General features: G+C 32.9%; 3 protein-coding genes across 5 annotated transcripts; 2 read left to right on the forward strand and 1 right to left on the reverse strand.

Annotated features, from left to right (window-relative positions):
* Positions 1-112: 112 nt before the first annotated feature.
* Positions 113-1,667, forward strand: Bm13892 (Uncharacterized protein; the record flags this gene model as incomplete). The annotated part of the gene is made up of 5 exons (XM_001901344.2): positions 113-202; positions 376-500; positions 782-903; positions 1,127-1,245; positions 1,440-1,667. The coding sequence occupies 5 exons, from the start codon at positions 113-115 to the stop codon at positions 1,665-1,667; spliced, it is 684 nt and encodes a 227-aa protein (XP_001901379.2).
* Positions 1,668-2,844: 1,177 nt separating this feature from the next.
* Positions 2,845-7,145, forward strand: Bma-zipt-2.4 (Uncharacterized protein; the record flags this gene model as incomplete). Of its 2 annotated transcripts, XM_043080563.1 has the most annotated exons (9): positions 2,845-2,928; positions 3,266-3,427; positions 3,671-3,840; positions 4,792-4,874; positions 4,994-5,102; positions 5,384-5,485; positions 6,085-6,262; positions 6,541-6,816; positions 6,975-7,145. In XM_043080563.1, 9 exons carry the CDS (start codon positions 2,845-2,847, stop codon positions 7,143-7,145), a joined length of 1,335 nt encoding a protein of 444 aa, XP_042936497.1. The 2 variants fall into 2 exon arrangements, with proteins under 2 accessions (XP_042936497.1, XP_042936498.1); XM_043080564.1 differs by lacking the exon at positions 5,384-5,485.
* A 1,224-nt stretch (positions 7,146-8,369) lies between these two features.
* Bm12939 lies at positions 8,370-26,742 on the reverse strand (the record flags this gene model as incomplete). 2 transcript variants are annotated; one of them, XM_043080566.1, is made up of 18 exons in its annotated part: positions 8,370-8,527; positions 8,727-8,876; positions 9,032-9,155; positions 9,339-9,434; positions 9,512-9,655; positions 9,893-10,047; positions 10,181-10,439; positions 10,888-11,193; positions 11,485-11,735; positions 12,190-12,629; positions 12,918-13,658; positions 13,908-14,208; positions 20,564-20,637; positions 20,849-21,034; positions 21,516-21,652; positions 24,666-24,819; positions 25,758-25,944; positions 26,526-26,742. In XM_043080566.1, 18 exons carry the CDS (start codon positions 26,740-26,742, stop codon positions 8,370-8,372), a joined length of 4,080 nt encoding a protein of 1,359 aa, XP_042936500.1. The 2 variants fall into 2 exon arrangements, with proteins under 2 accessions (XP_042936500.1, XP_042936499.1); XM_043080565.1 differs by having other exon boundaries at positions 12,178-12,629.
* Positions 26,743-27,702: the final 960 nt, after the last annotated feature.

Raw genomic sequence — 27,702 nt, forward strand, 5'->3', positions numbered from 1 at the left:
AGGCTACAATCATTAAGGCTACGTCAACGTAAGCACGTGCACACCCGAAATTAGCAATGCTTTTGCCTTCTTCCTCACGTCGCCCGACCTGTCCCATCATATCACTGCAGTTATGAAGAATTCCCAGCCAGCCGTGAAATATTGCCCGGCTCCTAGATTTGCAAAGTGTGCTTGCCGAACGGTAGCTGCGGTGAGTGGCAATGTGAGTCGATGCAAGCTCGGCAGAACAGTGCTTGTTGAGGAAGAGATCGGCTACAGTATTTGATCTCGTATTTTGACATTCTTCAGTGGATCCTGAACACTCAGAAGTGCATGATGTCAGTGCTTTGTCTTCATAACACTGAGAAATTCAGGAATGGACTTGCACCTTTTTAGGAGTACCTTATGAATAGTCAGACGGAAACGTCAAAAAGTAAACGTCAACTGGAATGTCTAAAGAAGGAAGTTGGGTCGAAACTGCGAATTTTTCCGGATTTTCCTAAGCCGGGGATCAAATTTGTGTAAGTCTTTCTCTTCTACTTTGTAAAAAAGTTCTAGAAGAATAAAATGTTAAATTGTGAGAATGTTTTTCGACATTACTGGCAGTTCTTCCATAATGTTACCGTAGTTTAAAATAGTCAATCTACACTGGCGCAAGGTAAGGAAGGTGTTAAAACTGCAGTGAGTAAGGGCCTTTATGGAAGGTTTTAATGACTACTTCATTTAATAAAATCTCATGACACTAATGATATCGCTTACTTACTTTTTATTCTTTTTATTGAATTAGGAGACTTGTTTACAGAGATGTGATGGTATTAATGCGCTATCCGCTACTGCTCGAAGAACTTTGTGCAACAGTAGCTCAACATGCCCGTGTTGAAATGCCTGTCACAATAGATGCAGTTGCTGGTTTGGAAGCTCGTGGTGAATACATTCATTTTCAACGTTTTCAAAAAACATTTCAACTGCTATACTCTAATTATGCACATATATTAATTTGCCCAAGTAAAGCTGGCAAATTTTTTTAAAGACCTACTTGCAAATAGTTGTTTGAGATGCAAGTGAATAAGCTGCCTAATAAAATTCAAACTTCTGTTGCTTGTGTGTTTTTGAACAGAATTTTTTATGTTTTGAATACTCAATGCAGGTTTCTTATTTGGTCCCCAAATCGCGATGATGTTGAAGGTGCCATTTGTTCCAATTAGAAAGAAAGGTAAACTACCAGGAAGAACACACAAAGAAGTCTATCAGAAAGAATATGGCGAAGTTGGTTGTTTTATTTCTTTTGAATTTCGCATATAAGTGGAAATTTAAAATATAATTATATCTGATTGTAATAAATAGCTTCGACGATTTATATTACTTTGAATTTTGTGATTGGATTTCAGAACCACTGCAATTAAGCTTAATTCGTCTTTTTAATTTATGAGGGTCGTAATATTTTTTTCATTTATCTACAGGATGTAATCGAGGTACAAGAAGATGCAATCAAGCAGGGTTCAAAGATATTGTTGGTGGATGATCTTTTAGCAACGGGTGGTAGTTTAAAAGCAGCCGTATCACTGGTTGAAAAGGCTGGTGGTGACGTAGCTGGAGCGTTCACATTAATCGAACTTGCTTACCTAGAACCACGAAAACATTTACCGGAACATATCCATATTCATTCTTTTATTACTTTGACTGAATAGAAGTCACCAACAGATAGATTACTTTATAACTAATTTTTCGACATTTCGTAGATTTAATTTTGATTGGCAAATATTGTTGTTATTATTTATTATTATATTATACATGTATGCATAAGATTTTTGTTCATTTTAAAATAAACATTTTTACAGTGGTGTCCTGTGATAGCACTACGGTTAAAGGGAAGATTTAAAAACCGTTCGAGGTATCTTGTAACATTGCTTTTATTAAGTTAAATGTAAAGGTGGTCACTGCAAAGCTTAAAACAGAAGCGAGTTTGATCGGGTGAGGAATGGCGTAGCAAAGTGGAGAAAAATGTTGTCGCTTGGTGAAAGTAATGAGCAGTCTCCTTATATGTTCTCTCATCTATTCCAGTATATATGGTAAAATACGGTAGTTCCGGATTGTCAACGAATTTAAGACTTTGCTTCCGTGTTCTGCCTTTAGGTATTGGGCACAATTGGAACAACATAATCAGATCCGAAGAATCAGAACTTTGTTATTTTATCTTTACGGCGGTTTAGGGGCCAAGAGTAATCAGTTCATCATTGGACATTTCAAAATAACTCTTTTGGTTCATAACCGGAAGCTTGAGATTGTTGAAGTGATTTCTTCGCTGTTTTCTGTTTATTATTGCTGGTACTGCGTCAGTGTTATTTATAATATGTCCATTAAATAGAAGATGACAGTGCGCTAAGACTTCAATTTTTCGAGAAATTTAGAAGGAATTTTAGTTTTTTCTTGCCAACCAAAAACGAAAGGTTTTGCTCCCATTTTTCCTAGTAAAAATAGGTCAGTTATTATTGCTTTTCTCTTTTATTCTATAAATTTTACTATACCACTAATTATTTCATTATATATATATATGTTGCTATTTCACAATATATTGTTTTTTGGATAGCGTCAAGGCGTTTCTATTTAAATATAACACCTCGCTTTTTCATGGTGCTCATTTCTATTTTTTTGATTTGGCGTCGGCAGTTATTTTGTCAAACTTCATATTTATTAGTTTGTGATTCTTCCGTACTTTATTCCTCTTAGCGTATGAATTATATTGTGATTTAAATCAGGTCCAGTCTTGGTTTCTAATTTAGTAGTAAAGTAATAAAAGTTCAATGCAAAAAGCTATTTTTGCAGTTTACTGATTTGATGGCTAAATACAAGGGATAAGTAGAAAAGATGATGAATTCAACTTGGTTGAAATTTATTCTTTTGATTGTGATGTTTGCTGTTACTTTTGGCGCGGGAATGGTGCCAGTAAAAGTACGTTGCTTTATTTATAAAACTTTTTATTTTGATTTCGTATTACTATATCGGAATGATGATTAGCTGTATAGATATAAAATAATTATTAAGCGTATTGCTGTTGTTTAGTTTGCAGGGAACAGTAAGCTTTGGGCCATCAGTGTTGTTGAAATGAACATAGTTTTTGAGATCACAAAAATTTTTGAATCAAAAAGAATTTGCCATCAGAAAAGTGAATTTGTAAAAGCAATAGGTTAGATAGTGACGGTGCTATTGTAAGTTTGGTAAAAGTTCTCAGAATTGGAAGAATTCTCAGTTTCGGACTATGGTCTCAGGAGATTTCAAAAGATTTCAGGTACTGAAAATTCTTCGGAAGCATGCAGCCTCAGCATCTACATCCGCGAAGCAGCGAAACGTCTCGTTAGTGCTGTGTTTACTTACTTGTTTTTCTGGTGGTGTTTTCTTCGCCACGTGTTTTTTACATCTCTTTCCGGAACTCACTGAGCATCTTCATGAGGTTATTTCGTCTGAATTGCATTTTTCATTTGAAAATGATATCATTTTGCAGTTACTCGAAACATGATCACGTGATTTAATAACTGTAAATTTGAAACTGAACTCCAAGCGTAATTTTTTCCAGGAATTTTCAGTTCGCTTGGAAACTTTCTTCTTTTCTGGATTCATTTTAAAATTCTATTCTTCAGATATAAAGAAGCAGTAGCTCGAAATTGATGTTAACTAATCACTGTCATTTGTTTAGATGAAAAAAGAATATGGGTTTTCTGTGTCATATCCCCTGGCTGAATTATTGTCGTGCATAGGATTTTTTCTCTTATTTTTTGTCGAAGAAGTCATTTTGCTTCTTTTACCCGGTGCTGGTCATTTACATGCTCCGACAGGTGCTCAAATTGCTGAAAGTTTCTGTGAACGGTGAGTTATTAGTAAAAAGGATTCTCAAACGGTTCATAGATTGTTGAACTATTCTAATTGGTTAGTTGCAACATCGCTCAATAAAGATAGAGCTTGCTTAATACTGGTAAAGTAACGATTTTGGATATTAAATGCTAAATTTATTGATGATTCTAAAGGTAATTGCTCCTTTTGTTTCATAAACATGATTTATTACGGAAGCAAGTATAATTGACTATAATGGTTAAATAATGAAATGTTGCTGTCCGGGAAGATTACACTCCATAGATCATGAATACATATATAGCACCTAGTTTAAATATTACGAAGTATCTGGTACTGAGTATTTTACTAAGATGATAAATATATATATAAAGTTTAAGTTAGGATTTTTGCCTCTGGCGTGAAGCTTAATAAAGATCGAGTAAAGTTAGAATTTGAAGTTTTTGGAAATAAAGTATGCATTCAATTCTATATTGCGTGAATGGCGCACCTTATTGTGCGTTGCTAGAAAAGAATTATTTTAATTTGTTTTCCGAAAATTTATAAATGCAAATGAAATGAATAGGCATAGCGTTGTTTAGGAAAATGATGAGTAAAAGACAAATTTGACGAGTGTCAAGCGATACTGTACAATTGAAAAGGGATGACTGATTCTACAAATTTTCTGAAAATAAATGTGAGGTGCTTGACTAATTTGCTAGTAGTCAGTAGGTGAGAGTCAATATGGCAAATACAGAAAGTAAGGGAAAAGTCAATATTTGATTCCGTAATTACTCAAATCTAATAGTTATTTCTTTTTTCATATGACATGACTTACCTCTATTGTGGGTATAAATAAAGGAGGTATAAATAAATTTTAATATTGAGTGATTTTGGATATCGTTAATGGCGATGGATTAGGAGCTGGTTGATTTGTAGTTCTCACAGTTTTTCAGTTTATTATTTAGTTTGAAAATATCGAAGCTTCAGAAACCATGACGTTGATCACTGTTGCCATGAAAGTGTTAATGTCGATGCTTCCTCGAAAACTTGCTTGTCATGTGGTCCTAAAGGTAATTTTTAAGCATCGACCAAATATTGACTGCTTTACAGCTTCTTGCATTCTGGAGGTTTTTCTCACACTTATTCATTTTTATGCTTTAGGATGGAAATAAACTTGTTCACATTACAGACGAGGACTCGTCTAGAAAAGGATTACTATGCACAATAAATTCATCTAATCGAGCACCAGCGGGTGGTCAGCGCGTTAACAAAGGATCTGATTATGGACATCCTGCAGAGTAAGTGTGATGCTTTGACAACGTTTTTTCAACATTTTTGTGGATTTTAGTTATTTTTTTATTTGTTATTCCGACATTTTTGCAAATGTTGCATGCAGTAAACTTATTATTGGTTGAGGGCCTGTTTTGTCCCTGTGCATCTGTGATGATTCGAATCTTTGCATGATATATTGAAGAAGAGGCATGATTTTTTGTATTTTTTTTTTGATTTTTCACCGTTTTTTGAACAAAAGCATGGATTTACAGCTTTTATCTCACTTTTTTTTCATATTGAAATTTAGTGGAAAAGACTCAACGCCTTTGCTCCAAAATTATGCATACAGTGGTGGATATGGTACTATGATCCGGAAATCTTGTGGTCAGGAATCATCAGATAAAGGAAAGTACTCATTTGCGGCTTATCCTTTAAATTTTTGCTACTTTAACATTTATTGATCGTTTTATAACTTCTTGCCTAATTTTCTTTTTATTTTCTTTTCACGTCACTGTTAAAATTGCATGAAGGTTTATACTGATTACTGTGTTTAATTATTTATATTCGTTAACAGTAGATATTTTTATTTTTTGATGTTATATGTTGAAGATTAACTACCTATCTCTTAAGCTTTATGTATTTTCATAATTTTTGTTGCTTATGGCATGAGTGAAGATATTTTACATACACGTCAAAAACTTCAGTCATGAGATTGATTCTAAAGAAGTGAATATTCGATATTTTCAAGTTACCTTATACATATTATTAGTCAAATAGAAAAAGCAAGAAATATTTGCTCTAAAGGTGACTTGTTTAGTTTGAAAGTAATGCATATTGGTCATAGTAGAATTCTTCGTTTTCATACTTTATTATGCTATTTCATACTAAGATGAAATTTATCAGTTTCATCTGAACAAATGTGCTGTTTGTATCCTATCTGTTCAAATACACACAGAGCTATTAAAACTTGCCGGATTATCTTTTTGATTATCCCTTATTTTCTTATAGGACATTGACATTGGCTGAACCAGAAGCATGTGAACGAAACTGCGATAGTGTTAAAGAAGATCCACCAATTTTGATGAAAAGTCGTCCTCATGCTCATAGCCATGGTGTACGTAGTATCACATTCGTCCTGGCAATATCGTTTCATTCAATCATTGAGGGTCTCGCTTTCGGTGTTCAGGTTTGGCAGTTTTGTTAGTTTGATAAGGAAACGTCTGAAAATATAACAGGAATATGGTCAGTTACTAAGAAAAAAGTGAACAAAAAACAGAAAAGTTGGGTAATACTAGCTGCAGTCGGAAAAAAATGGGATTTTAAACTTACATAACATTTTTTTTTTTGTTTTTATTTTAAATTTATCTCTTTTGTTTTCTTAATAGCTTTTTGTTTTTCTTAAATGCAAATTCCTACTATAAAAATTTTGTTTTCGATATATCGTCGTGTTTCAAATTATTGCAGACTGATAACGCTCGAATTGTGACACTGTTTATATCGTTAATGGTGCACAAAATCATTGTTGCATTTTCGGTTGGTCTGCAGTTGGGCCGCACTCACGCACATGCTTTAGGATGGGTGTGCCTTAGTATGGCCCTTTTTTCGATCATGTCACCTTTTGGCGGTTTTATTGGTACATTTGTTCAAAGCTCACAAATGGATACACAAGTGAAAGCTCTGACAATACTTACTTTTCAAGGAGTTGCTGTTGGTACATTCATTTATGTCACGTTTTTTGAGGTAAGATTCATATTTTTATTTAGAAGACTTGTTAGGAACATTTTTAATCTTGGCAACACCAAACAGTGATATCGAAAATCTGATTAATTCTGGGAGACGAATTATATCGAATAATAACAAACATTAAAAACCATTTCCAAGTGCTATGTGTTTTGCAGGTTTTGTTACACGAACGAGATAACGAGCATCCGAATCTTTTAAAACTTATTTTTATGTTGATAGGATTTGCATTGATTGGTGGGCTGCGGTTTTTTGACAATCATTCCCATGAACATTTTGATGGATCTCTTCAAAACCATGGAGCTCTTGTCATCACCTCAACCCCATAGTATCTCGTCCTTCAGAAAGCTGTTAATTCAATATTTGTTTTTAACCTCTGTAAATATTTCCACAGGGTAAAGACAGTACTTTTATTATCGTCGTGAAGTTGGGTCATTTTTGTGACTTAAATTTCTCGTTCAGTTTTCAATTTTACTTACAAATTCTACGCGATGAATTATGTATAGGGACACGAGACTTTGCAAATTCTTCAAAGAAGACTGTCCTTACAGATATGTTACACTATTCCCATTCATGACGCTCATCAGACTGTTTGGATTCACTAAGTCTATGTATCCAACATCTTCATGCATATATCTTCTTTCTTAATCTTGGAACTAAATAAAAACTATCAGTTATGGAACTGCAAGCTGAGATCTGAATCGCAAAATATTGTTGGCATCATTGAATGAATCTGATTAACACTTGCATATTTTATACATTGACTTTGATAATTATGGGAAGTTTTATTTCTTTTATCTCTTTTTCTTGGTATTAAATCTCACATTTTATGTAAGAAACTAGCAAAATCGTATCAGTCAGACTTGCACTGAGTAAAATATTTTAATCACTTGTGAAATGTTTTCATGATAGAATACTCTATGTAAAGAAATGAGGCAAAGAATTGCAAGAAATTTAAGCTAAGAACTGCCGCATTTTCATTCCGAATAATCTTTCGATTGCATAAAGTCAACTTCATATCTATCGTCAAAGATAAAGAAATTAGGATATATAATTCGCTTAGCTTTCATTGATACATTTATTTTTGACAAAAACCATGTAACGTTGATGAGTTTATCCGTCGTCAGAAAAATTTAATTGCGCAAAACTTGCAAATCATATCTAGAAATAATAAATTACAACGCTTACGCTTACTCTTTACAAACATTCGTCTACCGTTCAAATAGAAATTGATTTGGAATATAGGAAACCTGTAGATACAACTTTAATAGTGACATTTGGATCTCACGATTTCCATAAAAGGTAAACCCGAAATATGTTTAAAAATTCGCATTCATCGGCGAGTTAATAATATTTCCTTATCCAACTTTTATTAAAAAATCAGGTCTACATATCCAAAGTCATTGAGACATTATCTGTGACTCAACCTAAGGCGATATCAAATGATCTCAAAAAGCTATGTTTTTCATTTCTTGCATACTGAAACAATGGAATTTTATTGCATCAACTAAATTTGAGCGAGTGAACAAGCAGAAACAGTTGACATAAGTCTATTATAAACGGCGAAGTATAACCAACTTTAATGGTCCTTCCGGACGTGACCGAAGCGTCTTCGTTGCTTCCAAATAACTCATACCTCTTATATCTATACCATCAATTGTGATCACTTGGTCACCAATTTTTATACGACCGCTACGTGCTGCAGAACCGCCTAGAAGTGAGTTAAAATGAGTTAGGTAATTACTGACTAGGTAATCAGCGTTAGCTAAGTACTACAATTTAATGAAGGACATCGTTAAAAATTAAAATGTGACTTTCTAAGAAAAGCTAGAGACTATGCAAAGTTCTTTTTCTAACTAAAGCATGTACTTTCAAGCATATCGCTATTTCTACGATGAGTGATAACTTACCTTCAAAAATCCTTTTGATAATGATAGGCCGGTCGCCGAACACTGATCCACGACCACCATCAAGTGCCAAACCGACACCAAGATTACCTTTTGTGAGTATCACTTCTTCGGAATACGTTGAATAATTGAATAGATCAGGATCAGTAGTAGCTAACCAGAGGAAAAAATCCATTAAAAAAATTTTTTTAAAGAATTTATAGTTCGTTTTTTGCACATTTTTAATTCACTAATTACTACTAACTCGTACAACAAAAACAGATTGTGCTTTTAACTAAATATACTGAGAACATCTAAAATGATTTCACCAGTGGAAACAAATTTAGTAGGTTCAGCTGGCATGTCATTTGATTTTGTTTTCAGTCGTCCGAGTATAAAAACGACATGTTCAGTCCTTTGTTTGATTAAGGTTCGTGCCTCTGTGGCTGACATCTGGAACAAGAGTAAACTGATCCATTTATGTTATAAGAAATCAAATTCAAATATTCTGCAAGATCAATGCGCAAGAATTGCTTTTGTGTTCTAAACCCTTCTTTTTTTTTACATCGAAGATTTTAACTTTTCGATATCAAAAATTATAATGCGGAAGATAAGCAACAAGAAAAACCAACTGACCTGTTTTGTAGAGTGACCCTGCACGAAAAAAACACGATCACCCTTTTCGACGAGGTCGCTTCGATCCGCAATGCTACCCGATATCACTCTTTGCACCTGAACATATAAAAACCATTCTTCGACACCCCAGCACAATTAATTAATCGATTATTTAACCAATAACGAATACTCACGCTGATATATTGGTCACCGGAAGCTGCTGAACTCAGAATTACACCAATTGAACCTTCCGGATTATTTGCCGATCTTTTCAGTGTTACTTTGAAAATATCATAATTAGCAAATTTTTCATCCAACAAACTTTTGCATTCCATTAACTAAAATACTTTAACAATATTAAATGGATATTGCAAATAAAAACATTGTAGTTTCTATCAAAAAACAAGCACATTTCCTTAGAACTTTAAAACAGTAATTAAGTGAGGCAGTAAAGCAAACAAAAAACGTATTGTTTATCTTTCATAATGTTCTTTTTTGTTGGAATAATTCCACATTTGCGAAAATATGAAACAATCAATAAGAATTTAACAATAACGGAATCAATCAGATATTACCTCCGCTTCAGATGGCTTTCCTTGCTCATGTAATCCACTGCATGATGTTACCTCCTCCATTGCTTGAAATGCTGATTGTTCAGCTTTATCTACTTTAACTGACCTTCCAACTATGTCATCATCTGCCACATTATCGAAACATGACAAAGTAAGTCCTTCAATATTTCATTTTTTACTAAGTAGTGAAAATGCATGAAAACTGCACAGATATCAATTGTGCAATCCTCATTCTGACTAGTTCATCTTACAGTCGGAAGATTACATAAATGAACAAAGTTGTTTTTGAACCTTTCATAATTTCGAAAGAAGATTCCGTTTCTGATAGACAAGAATGCATTTTTGCATTCGGCTTTTGTTCCATCACGGATGTGTACATTTCTGGGGACTCTTTCCGTTCCGTTATAATCGAGGACTTTTTCTCAACTTTTTCAGATTGTCGGATAATATTCAAGGATTTTCCTGTTTTGATATTTTCTTCGACAATAGAGACAAATTTCTTTTCACCATTAGTATGAGATGCCAAGATCATTGGAAAAGATTCTGCATTCTGTAAAGAATTATTCTGATGCTGTGGACATGAAACATAGTATTGCTAAAGACGAAGAACATAATATAGTTTGAAGAGAGAGTATTACGAAGACTGTTCACAAATTGCTACAATTGATAACATAAGATGTGCATCTGCTAAAGACAAAAAATAAGAATATGAAATTTGTGATAAAAACAAATTATCGTAATGGTACTTATATAATGGCTCTTAATTAGGACTTGTGTCACTATTCCATTAACTAAAATTTGAATTCCCTTCTCGTGAATTTATCAGCTATGGTTGAGCTATTTTCTTTCCAATATCTTTTTAACTTAAAACTTTTCTAGTACTGTTCATTTTCTGTTTACTACTCCCTTCCATAAAACATGAGAGAAAGAACGTGCTACATATTAGCAATTTTCTAAACAAATTAGTTTTTTTCTAAACAATTAGATAAACAAATTACCTTTTCAAAGGATGCTCTCACTTTTGTAAACAAATTTTCGGCTCGCGAAACAGTTGCGTTCTCAGTAGTTGAAAATCTATTTCTGGAAGTTCCAACATAGGTCGCATTCCTTCCAGTAAATTTGTCGCTCATCACTCTACTGCCACGATACGGAATTTTTTTTGAGATCTGTAGATTCAGTGTTGTCCCTTTCGGAGCACCACTACTACTGCTTCTGATCGCAGTAGACTTCCTCGGATCAATAACACCTACGATGCCTTGAAATGTTTTCGGTGTTGGAACTGCACCATTATCGGCTTTTGTGAACTACAAAAATTTTTTGATCAGTCAAAAATCGGAGTAAAAATACCTGGCGGAAATAAGGAAGAAATTGTAATTTCAATCAGATTTTAGTCGAAAAGACCATCGCAATAGATCAATCATAGCTAAATAGATCAATTAGCAATATTAATAATTTCAAGTATAGGAAATCATTGCTCATAGCAGAATCACAGAGGATTTCAAACACAGTTAGCATCTTAGCGAGCCAATCTAATCCACTGACTTAAACAGTTGGCTCAGTTATAATTATAAAAATAAAATGGAAACAAAAACTACCTTTTCAATAAGTTTATCAAATGGAACTGGCTTATCGTCTCTGGTACGCCGCGGAGCAAGTGGCACTGCCGGTTTTTCGAATTTTTCATTTGATGATTTCGCAGTTTGCAATTCTTTAATGGATGATGTTCTGTCAATTTCACGAGAGTGTTCCCGTTTCTTCGATACAGTAGAATTTTCGCGCGTGAAAGGGATTGATTTGGTAGAGACGATTGAGCCAAACTTCTCAAACTCAGCTGCAGCAAACTTTTCTGAAACAGAAAAGTTTGCTGCAGCTGTTCTTTTTGAATGACACATCTATTATATATATACCAGCTACTTATTGCTTATATCTTAGCTGGTCATTCATCAAGTGATTTGAAGTTCTTGAAGTAGCTGTTTGCACATAATGAAAAATTGGACTTTTTTGCAGTTGAAGGAATCATTTCTGATCATCTCAAGCAAGAATTAAGTTCCAAAGAACCAAATTTCGGCTGCCGAAAACTAAGATAAAAAAAATAAGATTATTAAAATAAGATTATTTAAGAAAAATAAGATTATTCAATATCGTTCTCAAATTCTTCTGAAAGAAGACCATCGTAGATGGTAGAGAGATATTTTCCACAAATTATTCACTAGATAAATGAAGAATAATGGAAGTTTGGGGAACATTTGAATCAGTTATTTGCCATGTAAAAACATCAAAAAACAAACCGCTACCATTACCATTTGTTAATGAATCAGACTTCTGAGAAATAATCCGGCTAAGTTTTGTAGCAGGTACAAATGAAACGAAGTGACTTTTCTTGACATCCGAGTGTGTTTCTGATTCCGAACTATTTCCGTATTTCACAGCAGAATTTTTGAATGACTCTAGGTTTTCATTATAAGCAATACATTTCTCGATTTTCACCACCTGATTTTCTGGTTTTTGTTGTGAAACCATCTCAAATTCTACGTCACGAAACAGAATCTGAAGTGGAGGTCCTTCCAGGTTAGTGTCACAACTTTCTTGATCATTTCCCGAGACAATTTTAAAAAGAAAAAGTTCTGGCACTGTTATTTCTTGAGCCCTCATAAGCGACTGTTCAGGTGAAGCATTCCTTGATTCCACAGATATATTATGAGGCAACGATTCAGTAACAGAATCAGACGACATGTGGTATCTGGAAAGCAAAAAGATTTGATGAAATTGATTAATAGAGAAAAGAAAAAAATCACTCTGCTAAACTGGAATTTTGAACTGATTCGAGTTAAATCAATAAAGAAACCAAGTGTGTGGTGGCAAAAATTTCAATGGATTTTCAATTAATCAAGTCTTGAAATTGGAAGAATTTAAATTGAATTAAAATATTTTTAAATATGAATAAAAGAATTTATTGCTGAGCAATTTTTGTTCAGAATATTCAAGAAAGTAAATATTCCTAACAATTTATTATACAAATAAGATTTACATTTTGTAGGCTGATAAGTGCTTCATGGTAACTCCATCATCGTGTTGTTTTCCAATTTTATGTTGCTTATCTGTGTCCAACGTTTCCACTGTTTCCTTTGCCTCAGATGAATTATCACACAGTAACTTTGCTGTAGGAAGATTTGTTGATTTTGTAAGAAAGTTCTCTGATTTGTTAACTATCCGTGGATAGCAATGGCAATTCGAAATTTGTGCTTCAGTGTGTAAATTTTCCTGGAATTTTGAACAGAGGTCATTCGGCGATTCTTTTATGGATGCTTTCGACTTTTCGCCTTCCTGCTCATTCATGTACGTCTTATTTTTTTGCATCTTACTTTTCAAACAAGCATATTTATAACTCTTCTGTACCGAAGTTTCCTGCACTGATCGATTTGAATTTAATATTCCACTGGATGAAAGAATATTGAAAGGAGCTGTTACATTATTTGATTCTTCACGTGCTGGGGTTTCTGCAAGCGTAGTTGAATAAGCAGGTTGATGCTGCTGCTCTTGTTGAAAAGTGCATGCAGGAAATGTTGCGAGAGTATGATGTTCATTCAGATAAGATTGTTGCGAGGTTTCTGGATGAATTGCGGGATTCGAAGAAACACTCATATTCATAAACGACGGTGATATTGGTTGTCTGGAAGGCGTTATTAGCGGAGCAGAGATTGATGGAACGGAACATGTCTCTTCATCTCCTGTTGGCAGATGAAGCGTAGCGTTAAGAAAGTTCGGTCGACTGAAAAAAATAAGTTATGGAAAGAATTTGCTAATGCAGTTTGAAAGTAGATGAGACAACAACAAGTAAACACGATAGGGCATAGCTTCTGCTGCCTTGACAAACGTCTTTTCTACAATATAACACGCTTGATCGACCGCTTAGTAAGATGCGGTCGATAACGTTATCTTGGTTCCGGTAAAACTCGGAGTCGATCTTATGTCAGTTTTGACTTCCACTAGATTCTTTATAAACATTTCAAAGAAATACTTGGCGGCGAAACGTCGATCGAATTCATCGAACAATGGACTGGAACAATCTGGGTCAGAAGCAAATACGCTAACATAAGTTGGCTTGTGTTTGATATTTCCACGACTTCGGGACATAGTTCGTTGTGCTTTAGATTGCTGATGCTGTTGTAACTGATCACTGTGAAATTCGGAATCGTTACTGCTTGGTGAATGATTACTAATTGTTTTGAATACCATACCAGTAATATTACCATTGTTATCATTGTTATTGCCATTCACAGATGATATGGTTGTATCTAATTCTAAAGCCATTTTACTACCTGCAAGTTTTTCATTTTGAAAAGATTTTGCGCTCAAAACAAATTTAGCTTATTCATGAATGCAGCGGAAATAGCACTGCCAAAGTAGAAGTAATACATCGCTCGAAAGGGGAAACAAGCTATTAAAGAGATAGGCCAAAGCTATTGTAACATATTACAAATATCCAAGGACAAATATCACCATAGCAGTGCAAACAAAATTGCCAATCACACAATCTTATCGTAAGTAGTGCTCATAACATATAAGCACCTTTAATTAATCAGATTAAGATTTTAAGAATGAAATACAACCAGTTGATAATCTCAGGAAAAGATTTCAGCTTTTTTGACAACACAGAATCTTATCTAAAGAAGCCCTCTGGTAGTGAATGAAGACGGAAAGAAGAAGGACAACAATAACTAATATAAAGCCTCCTGCAACAGTCGCTGATACAAGAAATTAGATGTGTTAGTCTCGAAGAGGAAATTTTTTAGATATTTCAAATGGTTTCGATTTGAAATGAAGGAATTTCAATCCCGAGTACTGCTATACAACAGTAGCTATTCTTACCGTCTATATTAGAACTATTTAAAAAACACAACTTTACTTCCAAGAAAAACATAACTATCGAAATGTGAGCACAAAGAGAAACTAGAAAAGCTACATGGGATAGATACACACTGTTGCAAAAGGTATTTTATTACGATGGAATCATAAAACACGATTGTTATTCGATTATCTAGCTTTATGTCCCAATTCGAATACTAATTTACCTATATATAATTTCAAAGTCTACCCACTAATTTCTTGAATCAATCTTGCAGTAAGGAAATATTTTCCAATTTTTCCAATTATAAATATCCATGAAAGAATGGATGAGCATTGCGAAGTGAAACATGAGCAATTGGATGATTGAAAGGTTTCCAAAAGTAAACAGGATAAGCAGGACTAAATGCTTTTTTCAAGGGTATGAAAATGAATTTATCCATAACAAACATACAAATAATCCCTTTTTCCTTCCTTCACAATTCTCATTTCTCACGTGGGTCACGTGTGGAACAAATAAACGAATTTGAGTGCTGAGTTTTATAAAACATCTCATCTGCAAGATAACGAAAGTAGTGATGGTAATTATGAAAATAATTCACTAAAAATGTTGTAGTAATTTAAAATGGGAAAAGGAAAGTAGGTTAGAGAATAATAAGTCTGTTTATAAGTATATTTCAACTTAATTCAGTTTAACTAATAATAATGTACTTACATATTAAGCAAAACAAAAAAATGAAAAAAATGAAGCTAGATCGAAGCTGAAAAAAAAAAGGTTAAATTCAGCATTCCAAACTCGCATGATTCTGAAAGTTCAATCTCTCCAATTATAGTTATTTTAGATAGAAATCAGTCAGAACAAATATAATCAGCTCAGAGCTGAGCCATTGTTAAGTTTTCTAATTATTAATTTATTAAGTTTTTCATACAATAATGTCTTATAATACAAATTTTTAGAGTTTTATAGTGCAGAGGTTGACCGATGAATCTTCAATAGATAATTATTTTGTCATCACAGATACGAGGAACGACCGAACGTTAACTTTCAGATGTTTGTATTTCATTTTGAAATCACTTAAGTGAGGTGCATATTATAACTTTCCAAGCCGAGCAGCTTTGAAAATAAATCACTGATTGATTTATTGCTTTACGTCAAGCGTCTGTTTACTCTTATTTTATTAGCATTTAAAGAATATTAACATAGAATTTTCACGCAGTATAGAAACTAACGTCAGCAGCTATTAGAATTAGATTTTCAGGTAGAAGTACTAAATGCTAATCAAGACAGAAATAATCATCCAGTCCTGAAATGGAACGTAATACATAATTAATGTCGGCATCTCGGTCAGAATCGCATATTTGATGTTTAGTAAGTATTTGTAATTGATCTTAGTCTTCATTACAAACAAATAGTCAAATCTTTAATCTTAGAAAACCCTATTGTATGGAAGAACGAGTTTAATTACAAATTAGCTGATAAGATAAAGTGCACTTGAAGACGAAATAATCCGCGGATAACGAGAAGACATGAGAGGATGTAAATTGAATTGAATAAGTTGATAGAAGAGATGAATAAGCAGAATGCTGGAAGATGCAAGACAGTATTCAGTAGAAAAGCTTTTTCCTTTTTCCTCTTTCTTCCCTTCCTCTCTCTCTCTCTCTCTCCAAGAAAAAGAAAGAAAAGAAAAGGATGGATGGATGGATGGATGGGTAGATGTTTTGGTGATCGAATGTTAGCAAAGTGAGTCATTCATTTGTTCATTGGGAAAAGTGATGACTGAAAATGATGAAATAGTTTTTGTAGCCTTTGAATAACGAAATATCCGCGACCTCTGTCACCTTGTCATCTTGTTTGATCTTCATCTCTCCGCATCAGGTAAACATTCTGCTCATTCTGTTACAGCGAAAAAAAAATCTCGACTTTTCCATCAGTTTCTGAAGTACTTTTCATGCTAAGAAGAAAAACAAAAGAGAAATACAAATAAACCAGAAAAAAATATCAATGAAATCGATAACTCAAACATAAATAACTCTGTAAAAGAATTCATCTTCAAAAAATCATGAAAACTTTAGAACAATTAGGGAGATTTGTCATCAAAAAATTCTCCTGCCGAATCAGTTGACAGCTGAACCAAATACTTCTAGTGCGATTTATTTAACATACGATAGTCTCCATGTAAATCAAAAAAATCTCCTATGGCTGAGGGATTTTAAATAATCTGAATCCTGAAGAATTCAAAACAGTAAAACTTAAATTTCAAATCAACTCTTGCATCAATTAATCGAGTCCTTTCTCCTATCTCCAAGAGTTTGGTAAATAGGTCTCAGATACCTCTCACTTTTTTATAATTTCTTTTAATCCTTCTTTTCAGAAACCTAAAATCCAAACTCAGTACATCTATTCGGCAAAGGATTATTTTCACAAGGCTCCACGAACATAAAATTTCTCAGGATCATGGTAACATTTCAAACTCGGTCAATCCTTCGCTCTTAACTAAGACATTAATATTTAACTTTAATTAACATTTCATTAAAGTAAACTCATGCAGGAAAAACCCACTAGCAGCTACAGCATTTAAGACAAGTTTTCTAGAAAAATGAGATGAATTTTTTCCGAACGATGAAAAGTGAAGTTTAAGGGTTCTCCTTATTTAGTAAGCAATTGCAATTGCAGTTTACTTTTTTGAATTTTTCTACTGAAGTTCCTTACTCCACAAGCTATTATTTTTGACAAATTCAGCCAGAATAAAAAATAATATCATGAGAGAAAGGAATAAAATCGTTAGAAAAGCAAGCAGTTAAGTTCAGAAAAAAAGCATTGCAATCCCATGAAAATGCATATTTTTTCAATTCAATAGTATTCACTGGGAATTTGTCAGTGAGAAATGTGACGATAACGACAATGACGATAATAACCATTGCATAATGATAATGTCAGGTGAGATGCTACTGCATGGCCTTTATCAACATTCCTCATTCTTTGTATGTTAGAGGCAAAGGAAGATGAAGGAGAAAAAAATCAAAGATTGTAATCAAATAGATGCATGGTTTAATTTGACATGTTTGAATGAGTCACATCACCATTTTTGAATGATAAAATTTAAAAAATTTTTCCACACACAAACGGAAAAAGCTTACAGAATCAGAAAATCAAAGAAAGCTATAGTATTTGCCTCTTAAAGGACTGTTTTGATATCATTTTCTGCTGTTCACATAATATTCAAAACAAACTTTCGGATTCCTTTCGTCTCAATTCGTCACTTTGTAGAAGAATTACAAGTACCGACTGTCTTGTCAAAACTTTCAATCAAAACTACTGTGATAGATCAGAATACAGTGAAGTAGGATACTTCAGGAAGCACTGATAAAAAATATAGACATAACTCTCCAAATCTTAGAACATTTTTAATGGTAGAGCTAAAAGATGAAAAAGAATATGGAGATTAGAAAATGAGTGAAATTAATATGAAATAAGATACCTCATTAAGGCTTGATAACTGGAAGAAAGGGTATGAGACAGAAGCGACCCGAAATTAACAAATTAATGCGGATTTTTGGTAGTAAGATAATGTAAATGCAGACGATAATGACGTCATCCTTCAAGTTATGAAGAAAATTCTAACAAAATTTCAAATGCAAAAATTGGATGCACCATGAAATTTGCATTTGAATGCTCAGAATTTGACAATTCATGCGAAGGAAAGAAAGAGGGAGAGAAGTCTTAAAATTCCGAAAATTATTCTGTTCGAATTTAGATTATTACAATAATCTAGAATTTGACACAGTGATGACAAAAACTTCATCAGATCTGAATTAAATTGGATCCGAAATGCCAGAAACTTATTTCAATACAGCTAATAAGCCTAACGGAATTAGCTGAAGGAAACTATCACATACGTCAATGGACTAACAGAATAACAGAGTTATTGATAAGACGAATAGTCTAAATGTTTAAGCTTAACTTTCTCAATTGCAGTTTAACATAAAGGTTCAAGATAATTAATTCATTATTTATCATGGAAAGAAGAGTTGGTTAATATTAAGACCCCTAGCTACCCTAGTCCCAGGATAACTTCAGGTGAGCTGAGAAATGTCTTCTGAAATTTCCAGATCTGTATTCTCATATCTTTTGACTTATTCCAGAAAATGCCACTTCCAACCTACGACGAAGTGATTGGTTAACTTCACCAAAACTTGAGGCATTTGACAATAATCTCTTATTGATTAAACCGTTTGAATATAAAATAGCATATTTCATTAATGGAATTGTGTCATATTTGACATTTGCTTTTTTTTTTTCTTTTTTAAATCTTTTTTCCCTAAATTAATAATTTAAAATTAAACATAAAGTTTTTCTTGAAGTTTCAATCTCAATTGATCGAATAGATACTATTATAAAGTAAATGAAGAATTGAGATCGACAAAAAGTAGACTTAACAAAAGAAGAAATGAAATATAGAAAATGAGTTCTTATTACAAATAAGAAGTATGATAAACATTCCTTTAATACTTTACATTGATCCCTGTCTGTAACGAACAAAGATATCTGGTTTAATAGTCAAGAGGGTAGAGGTGTGAAAAAAGTCAATAGTTCTTTAGGTGGCATTCAAATGAAAATAATTTTGACCCATTACTAAACTTTCACAACTTTATATATAATAACAATGTAAATGAATTCTAGTGCATAGAAGTTCTCTAATCTTTCAAAATATCCGGAAAATTTCTCGATTATAGAAATGAATATTTAGAAAGAAATACAGAAGTTGGAAATCATTAATTAGAAAAACGAACAATTCCATATAGGGCATAAAACACAAAAAGACGCCTTTGGTTGAAACTAAGGAAAACAATGGAGCCAAGAAGAAATGCTTGGAAAATGAAGAAACGGAAGAAAAACATTTTCTTCTTCCACAACGTCAAGGACGTACGAATAGAAGGGAATAAAAAAGCAAAACGGAGCGAAACAAGTATAAGGAAACAGAGAACAAATAATTTAATAATAATAACAATAGTAGTGATAATAATATTATAGTAAATAACAATAAATAAATAACAGTAAATAATAATCAATAATTAGTAATAATAATAATAAATTAACATTTTTAATTATTAGGTTCTTGCAAAGTAATCGAACAATTCACCTACGTTCGACTTTTTCACATTAAACATTGACGACGATATTTTCATTGCTTTACTGCTTGAGAAGCCTCTAATACCAGTTATCAAAAAATTCTTTATTCACTTCTCATGGATTCTTCAGAATTTCTGGCTATGAACACAATTCAGACCTTCTTCCACAACTTTTTATAAGCTTATCGCAGATCATTATGCAAAAAAAAAAATGCAGAACGAATGAAACTAAAGCAGAGATGAGGACTGCAGTTGGACACTATCAGTCTTCCGAATAACTCTTAATGAATAGGTTGACCTTTGGCTGATCAAAATGAATAAATTTCTTTTCTCCTTTATCTTCTATCCACACATGCATTTGTAGAAATACGTGCACAATAGTAGTTTATGAAATCCTCATCATGAATATTTATTATAATTTGGCATAAGGCAACATGATGCTTTGATAAATAAATAAAAATTTTTGATAAAAAAGTGACTTAAGATATATATGCCAACCAATACCTTCCCATCATGCGAAAATATTCCGTCTGATCTAAGTTGTTAACTAGCATACTACACGTGATTCTCCACGTCATGGAAGTTATTTCAGCTTTCTGAATTTTCTTGACCATAAAAATTATGACAATACGCTGCAACTGATTGATGATCACATGTGAAATTTATAAACGAATGAAGACTGCATTTTGAAAAAATAACCTTTCTGTAAGGAGAAAATTTGAGATCCATTGGTGATCATGCAACGATTACTTCTATTCTGTGGAGATGATGAACTGAAAAAAAAAACAATTAAATTTAGTAATTCTGACATAAATATTTGTGTGAATTTCTCACATAATTTTTAACAATTCATTAAATTTTAGTACAATAACCGTACACTGATTCTTCTCCACGATACTATCTACAAAAATTTATCATCTCTGGGCGTATATATTATCAAGTCAACTACTCTAAATAAATTAAACTGTTGAAAAGCTAACTAACGTATTTTGCCGACTAACAACCATAGTGACGCTCATTGCTGGCTGCTGCAAAAGTGACAAACATTGAATTCGAGTGCACTGATGGACATCGGTGCCAGCAACACTCCATACTCGATCACCAACTTGCAAGCCACTTCGAGAAGCAATAGAATATGGGTCAACTTGTTCTATACGCACACAGATCACTCTATAAGGAAATTTCCGTAAATCAGTACTTCTATTCAAGCTCATTTTAAAAAGTTAAAATGACTTCCTGAGCTAAAATGCTGCTTCAATATGAATTTAATACTGTGAAAGGATTGCTGGTCACTGAAAAGATTTCATGAATAGTATTAATAAAATGAATCTGACAACAGGATAAAGCTTATGTATCAAGTATCGAGGTGATGAAGCATTAAATTATATTTTCAGCATTGTAACATAAAAATTTCGATTGTTACGTAAATCCTATATGGATCACCTTAAATAATAACCAATCAAAAATAATAAACAGTATATCTAAATATAAGAATGGGCTTAGAAGTTTCAGCTTTACAATTCTCGCGGCTTATGTGGTATTTCAACTAATTCAAGTACTAAACAGATATATAACATGCATAAGCTAATTCACATCCCTTCAAAGAGAAATATAAATCGTCACATACAGAAATAAACAAATAAAATTTTACTTGTTATTATTATCATCGCTCTCAATGGCGATCCCAAGACCGAGGCGTTCTGATGGCGCAGATCGTCGAAGAATAATTTCCTTGCGCATCAGCTCGTGCTTAATGCCGAGTACACGCTTTGCGCTTACAAAAGCATTCTGCAATTTGCATAATTACGTGAATAATTGATGAAGACAATAACCAAACAATCAATATTTGATTATCATCGAATTATTAGTGTGCTACTACACTTCATTGACTACTGACTGTTTAAAAAGCTTGTACATGAAGTTATCATCCAAGAAAAAATTAAGAAGCACTTAAAAATTGTTCAGAAACCAATTATGGAAGAATGACAGGAAATATATGAAGCAATAAGCGTATGAAATTCGATGCTAAAATCTTTGAATTCTAAAATTTAATACAATTTAAACTGCTTTGCTGTGACCACTTCATTCAAATTTCAAAAGTGATAAAATGAAAAAAAAAAAAAAAAACAAGAAATAAACCTTTAAATACAAGATAAACCAAAAAATGAGGTAAATAGGTGAACAGATGTTGTCCAAATTGACATTTCAAGTGTGTAAGTGCATCAAATACCAATATAACTACACGGTTATATCTTACGATAAAATTAATTAATAATAATCAGTTGACCGGAAACCACTGGGAATGCAACTAAGGCAGAACGGATAAGTAAATAAGAAAATAGAAATTAAAAATCACGTTTCAGTGGTATAAGACTCTATTTTGGGTTTACTCTACTGTGTACTGCAAAATTGGGAGTGAACATAAATCACATTTAATCGAAATTAGTCAAACTCAAGTTCCTAACCAAACAAATGCTAAATTCACTTTCTCGATACGTTAGAAAGAGACAATGATGAAGGTAGTTGCCATAGTCTCATCCCTACATACCTTACGTGTTACTCTATCACCACGTGATTTATGATGTACTACGTAAGACGCTTAGGACTTAAACACAGTAATACATGCTTCACCATTAAGCCAGTTGTAATAGAATGAACGGACATTTTACGTTTACTTCAATTGGCAGACTACATGACATGAGAAAATCAGTTGTCTGCTTGCGCACATGTACTTTTGTAATGGGAATCATACTAATCCCTTTAAATTTATAATAGGAATCAGGAAAAGTAATTTTTTTTTTTTTGAAAAATCCGAAATCCCAGAAATTTTAGCAGACTGAAAAAAATACATGTTGATTTTAAAATGGAAATTTGTACAGCGTGATAGAGAAGACGTCAATTTCTGAAGCCAACCTACCAATACATCAATTTTTGAAGGCCATATGGAACAAAGCAATGTAGAAATTTTAAGGACAGTCTACCTGTTTATTACCCTCAAAAATTAAAATTGAAATTCCTTAGCGCTGGAAATTTCTGGAACATAGCAATGCATTAAAAATCTTGTCTGAAATTCTTCAGTAGCAACATTCATTTCATAACTTTTAAATTGAGAAATGACACATAGGCATTGCTGATTGTTAGTGAATCCGACGAATACTCTATCACTTATTTCCTCAACACTTAGTGCCAGAGGAAGAGAATCAAGCAGTTGTCAAAAAAATCATCAAAAGGTCAGTTAACAGTAGATCTCAAAAGGTTATGACTGAGATCTAATACATCTGCAATGTGCTTACTGCCTTTTAAAGGATAAAAGGCTTTAACTCAATCTCGAGTTAAAGCCTTCTACGGGCCTTTTAAAGTTTGATTACAACAGGTTCTACAAGCTAAAGTACTACTAAAATACTAGACTTTAACTCTTTAACTCGAGATTAATCTAATATTGCATTCGACAAAACATACACCATAAATTTTGAGCAAAACTGAGTTTTGTAACCCCAATGTTCGATCCATATTTACAGATCAGAAGAACACTTTTTTACCAAAAAAAAAAAAAAAAAAAAAAAAACAAGGGAAAGTAAACTGTCATAACATGAGTCAAAAAAGGAAGTCAGTAGGAAAGAAAATGAAAAAAAAATAAATGAATATTACTAATACTGAATGCGTCCTCCGCATTCATATGGCATTATAAAGCCTCACAACTCAGCTTTGTAAGGGTATTAAAAGTTAATTAAGTAATTGAAAGTTTAGCAAGGTTTCGGGGATATTACAACAGAAAACTATATGTCAAATGTTTATCGACTGATCTTCTTATATGGTATAAATTGCAGGTGGAACTAATTTCGTCCGTATTTGATATCTGCCACAATGATTTCTCACTTTTTTAAAAGCAGTTATGAAGAAAAATAAAATATAAATGGGTATGAGAAGTAGCTAGGAGAGAAATGACCAAAGAAATGGCAATGAAGTTCTTTTGAATAATTCAATGTCATTGTGTTGTCATTTAACCGAGACATTGTGTGCGCTATATATAATTTGTAGCGAAAATATCAAGGCCTAATTTTTAATGAAACTTGGAAGAAATTTGGAAACAGATCTTAAAAAGTACCTCTTTTCAGCCTTCCCTCTTCACTCGAAATGTCATCAGAATGAAATCAAGTAAAAGTCGAATAAAGGTAATTAACAGAAAAGTTGCCAAATAAATGTAGACAAAAAGTGAAGTGATGTGCAGGGAAATGATCTACTCTTCCTATGGTTCTTAAAAGTAAGCTTCTAACTGATTATAGTATGCTTAAGGCTTAAGCAGTTAACTATCTTACACTTAATTCCATCAGTCTTGAAAAATGGATAAAAAGAAGCCGATCGTCTAAGGGAAAAGCGAAATTGAAGAAAATGATAAGCGACGAGAACGAATATAATTATATGGTAGGAGTACAGCACTGCATTGCACTTCGTGACACCAGATGCAAATTAATGCTTTCTCCGAAACTCACTCTCCTCGGACAATATGATGAATCTAGATTTTTGGAAGCTTTTTTTCAAAGACGGGACGGCTATGCTTTAACAAAGTCCCTGATCAACAGCTGGATTTATTATTATACACCAGAATTATAACTATGGAAGTTGAAAGATAATCAGGAGACATATTGTCGAATAAAAAAGTGCACCTTGAATCGGAAAATCCTTACAGAAATATACATTTCAAGCTAATGTCTAAATTTCTGAAGTCTGTCCTTTAATATGAAGCTGCACAAGCGAAATACAAATTTCCCTGCTACACTTCACAGAAATACAATCCACTTACCGCACCGAGACTATCATGCATTTTTAGTCGTTCACTTTGAACCAGAATCGCAGATCTGCGGCATGCAGTACTTGCTGATGTTGTTGCTGCTGTTATTAATGATCCATCTACAATGCATTTCTTTGCACCTTCATACCTACTACCGTTGGCCATCCTGAAAAACCTTTCTTTTTCTCTTATAATTATTCCATTAAAAGAATACGAATAAATATTCTTAGTATAATAGATCATGAGTGAAAATGACGGTAAAATGTCGAAAGGTTAGCAAATAACCGGAAGTAAACAAACAGTGGATGAATCAGAAATGACGAAAACATTTTTTGTAGTTTTGTAGACCATTTTGAAGATGTACTATTAATCTATAAGTGAACAGAATTCATTAGAACAAACATTGCTTATTATTATATTAAGAATTTATTTTATTTTAATGGAATAATGCACTCTTCATTTCTAATTCATTTCTTCTGTTCATTACTTTGAATTAACTATTAATTGCAACTTTTGAGTGGAAGGATAGAACTAATATTTATTGGTTTGATATATAAGATAAGACAAGAATATTTTAAGCATAAATTTATGAACGAAATGACATAAGCTGTTCCAATACGCGAAGATTATTTTGGATTTCACAAAGTTATTTTAAAAACTCATATTTCCTTGCAGAGACTGGAAAAAGCAATTTTGATGGGTATTAAGTACAGTAAGAAAATAAAAGAAGCGGTTTTGACATAACTTCAACTTACTATACAAAAATTACGGATTTTAAAATCTTAAGTTCAAATTTTTGAGATTAAACAAAACAGAATAGTCGATGATTCATAATAATCATTGATCCTTAACTGTTCTACAAAAAGCTAACTTTGTTAATAATTTGGAATGTTAGCTTTTAAGTATAGAACTGGAGAATTCCGATCAATCAAGAACCTTAAAATTTAGAATTCTTTTGCACTTCAACTCTTAAATTTTATTGATGATTCCTTTACTCACTATGTATCTTTACGTGGTAACAAACATCACTGAAATGAAAGATCGTAAAAGATCCTGTCCTTGCTTCATACATCAGATTTTGATAAAATTCGTAAAATGCAGTACGTTAGTTTTTGATTTGTGAAGGTTCTTTTAGTACAATCGAGAATTCTGTTCTGTTTCGATGAATTCGGGATATTTCGACGAATGCAAAGAGTTACATCAATTTTTGTATTCTTCTTGAATATTTGCAACGCTTCCGAATGTGTCTTCCCACTCAACTCCACTCCATTAACGCTCAAAATTTCATCGCCTAAAATTTTTAAATGTCACAAAACTGACTCTTTAAATTAACTAGTTTTATTCTAAGTTTTTGGACTGGAATGCATGTTATAAGGAAAGTGCATGGAACTGCTTAAAAGCATAAATCCAGAAATAATAAGATTAATTACAATCTGTTAGTCATCAATCGGTTCGTTCCTATTGTAGATTTCCACCTTGACTAAATTAAAATTGAAATTCAGCACTTTTTCCAGTTAAAAAAGTTTGAAAGTCTACTCCTTAGAAATACGGTTTTTCTTCCGAAACTTAATGAACTTTTCAAATGAGTAGTAACAGGAGATTCAAGTAGATCATAAAAGTAATTGTTATAAAGAAGAAATACTCTAGACCGATTGATGTTCATTTAGCGGTATTCTCTAGTAATATTTATCTAGCTATAGAGGAAGTTCCCTAAAGAAGTCCACAAAAAGTATTGCACCTTTCCTTTTTTTGAGGAAAGGAAGAAGAAAAAATGACAAATATTTTCCGAAACTTTTAAAGTATTTAATGATTAAAATTTCTGTTCAATTCCATCCGATCGTACTTTTCTGCGACAAAACCAATTTTATTTACCTTTACAAACAAGGCCACTTTTGGCAGCCAGTCCATCGGCGAAGACAGTTTTAACAAAGATTCCCATGGGACCGCGCGGTGAATCGATGCCACCTACGATACTGAAACCCAATGGGTGTCTGGAGGGTTGCTGCTGTTGTGAACAATTTGAACTTGAAGATTTCGATGTATCCGCATTTCCGCGATACAGCACAATTGTTCGTATTCGACTGTTCATCACCTATCACTTTTTGAGGAATTTTAGTAATGAAAGCAAAGCTGTACGAAATCGAGTGTACCATTTGATTACAACTCAACAATTAACTTTGTATCAGTGTTTGTCCCATGCAGCTTATGCGCTTTACACTGAACAATGCATAAGTGAACAATTAAAAGAGAAAGGATTACTTTGATAAGTCATCTTTGTATAAAAGTTTAGCTTTGGATATTTAAAACTCGTGCATTGAATTCTCAAACACGTACAGTTTGTTTCCAACAACTTCAATTTCCTGCATAATCCAACTGCAGAAAATGATGTTAGCATTTAAATATACAACTGCTTTATTCAGTACTTGTAAAGAATTGTCACTAAGATTTCCCGGAAAGAATCCTCCTAAAATGATATGAGCTAATTAATGAGTCGATTTCGCTGTCACTATCAAATTGCACACCTAGTCTTTCCATCTTTTCATCTTGACAGAATATGGATAGCAGATCACTGAATAGGAAGAGGAAATGATTATGTTTAAGAAATATGACTTCACTAGATGTCATAGCGAAGATTCCTCTTATAACTAATTGTCACAATGCATTTCTTAAGTTTACATAGCATGCAGTAAAAGACCTAAGTTATCAACAGTATCTGATCATTGAACGCCTTCTGACAGAAATGAAATTTGAGTCAACTTATCACATAGCATTTTGCAAATGAAGTTTATCATAATTGCTATTATTCGGCTAGTAATCCTCCTAAAATATACTCTTCACAGTCTATGATGAAGTGAGTAAGACAGATTTCACGAAAAAAGTATGTGTACATATATATATATATATGATCTCATTATAAAATAAGGATTTCATATAAAATTATTGAATCACTGATAAATTAAGAAAGAAAGAAGTGAAATAAAAAGTTATTAATTTCAAGTATGACTTGAGGAAGAAATTATATTAATGTAAGGAGACGAAAGACATTCTC

This window comes from Brugia malayi, assembly GCF_000002995.4.
Source record: "Brugia malayi strain FR3 genome assembly, contig: Bm_v4_Chr3_scaffold_001, whole genome shotgun sequence".
In the NCBI taxonomy this organism is placed as follows: Eukaryota; Metazoa; Nematoda; class Chromadorea; order Rhabditida; family Onchocercidae; genus Brugia; species Brugia malayi.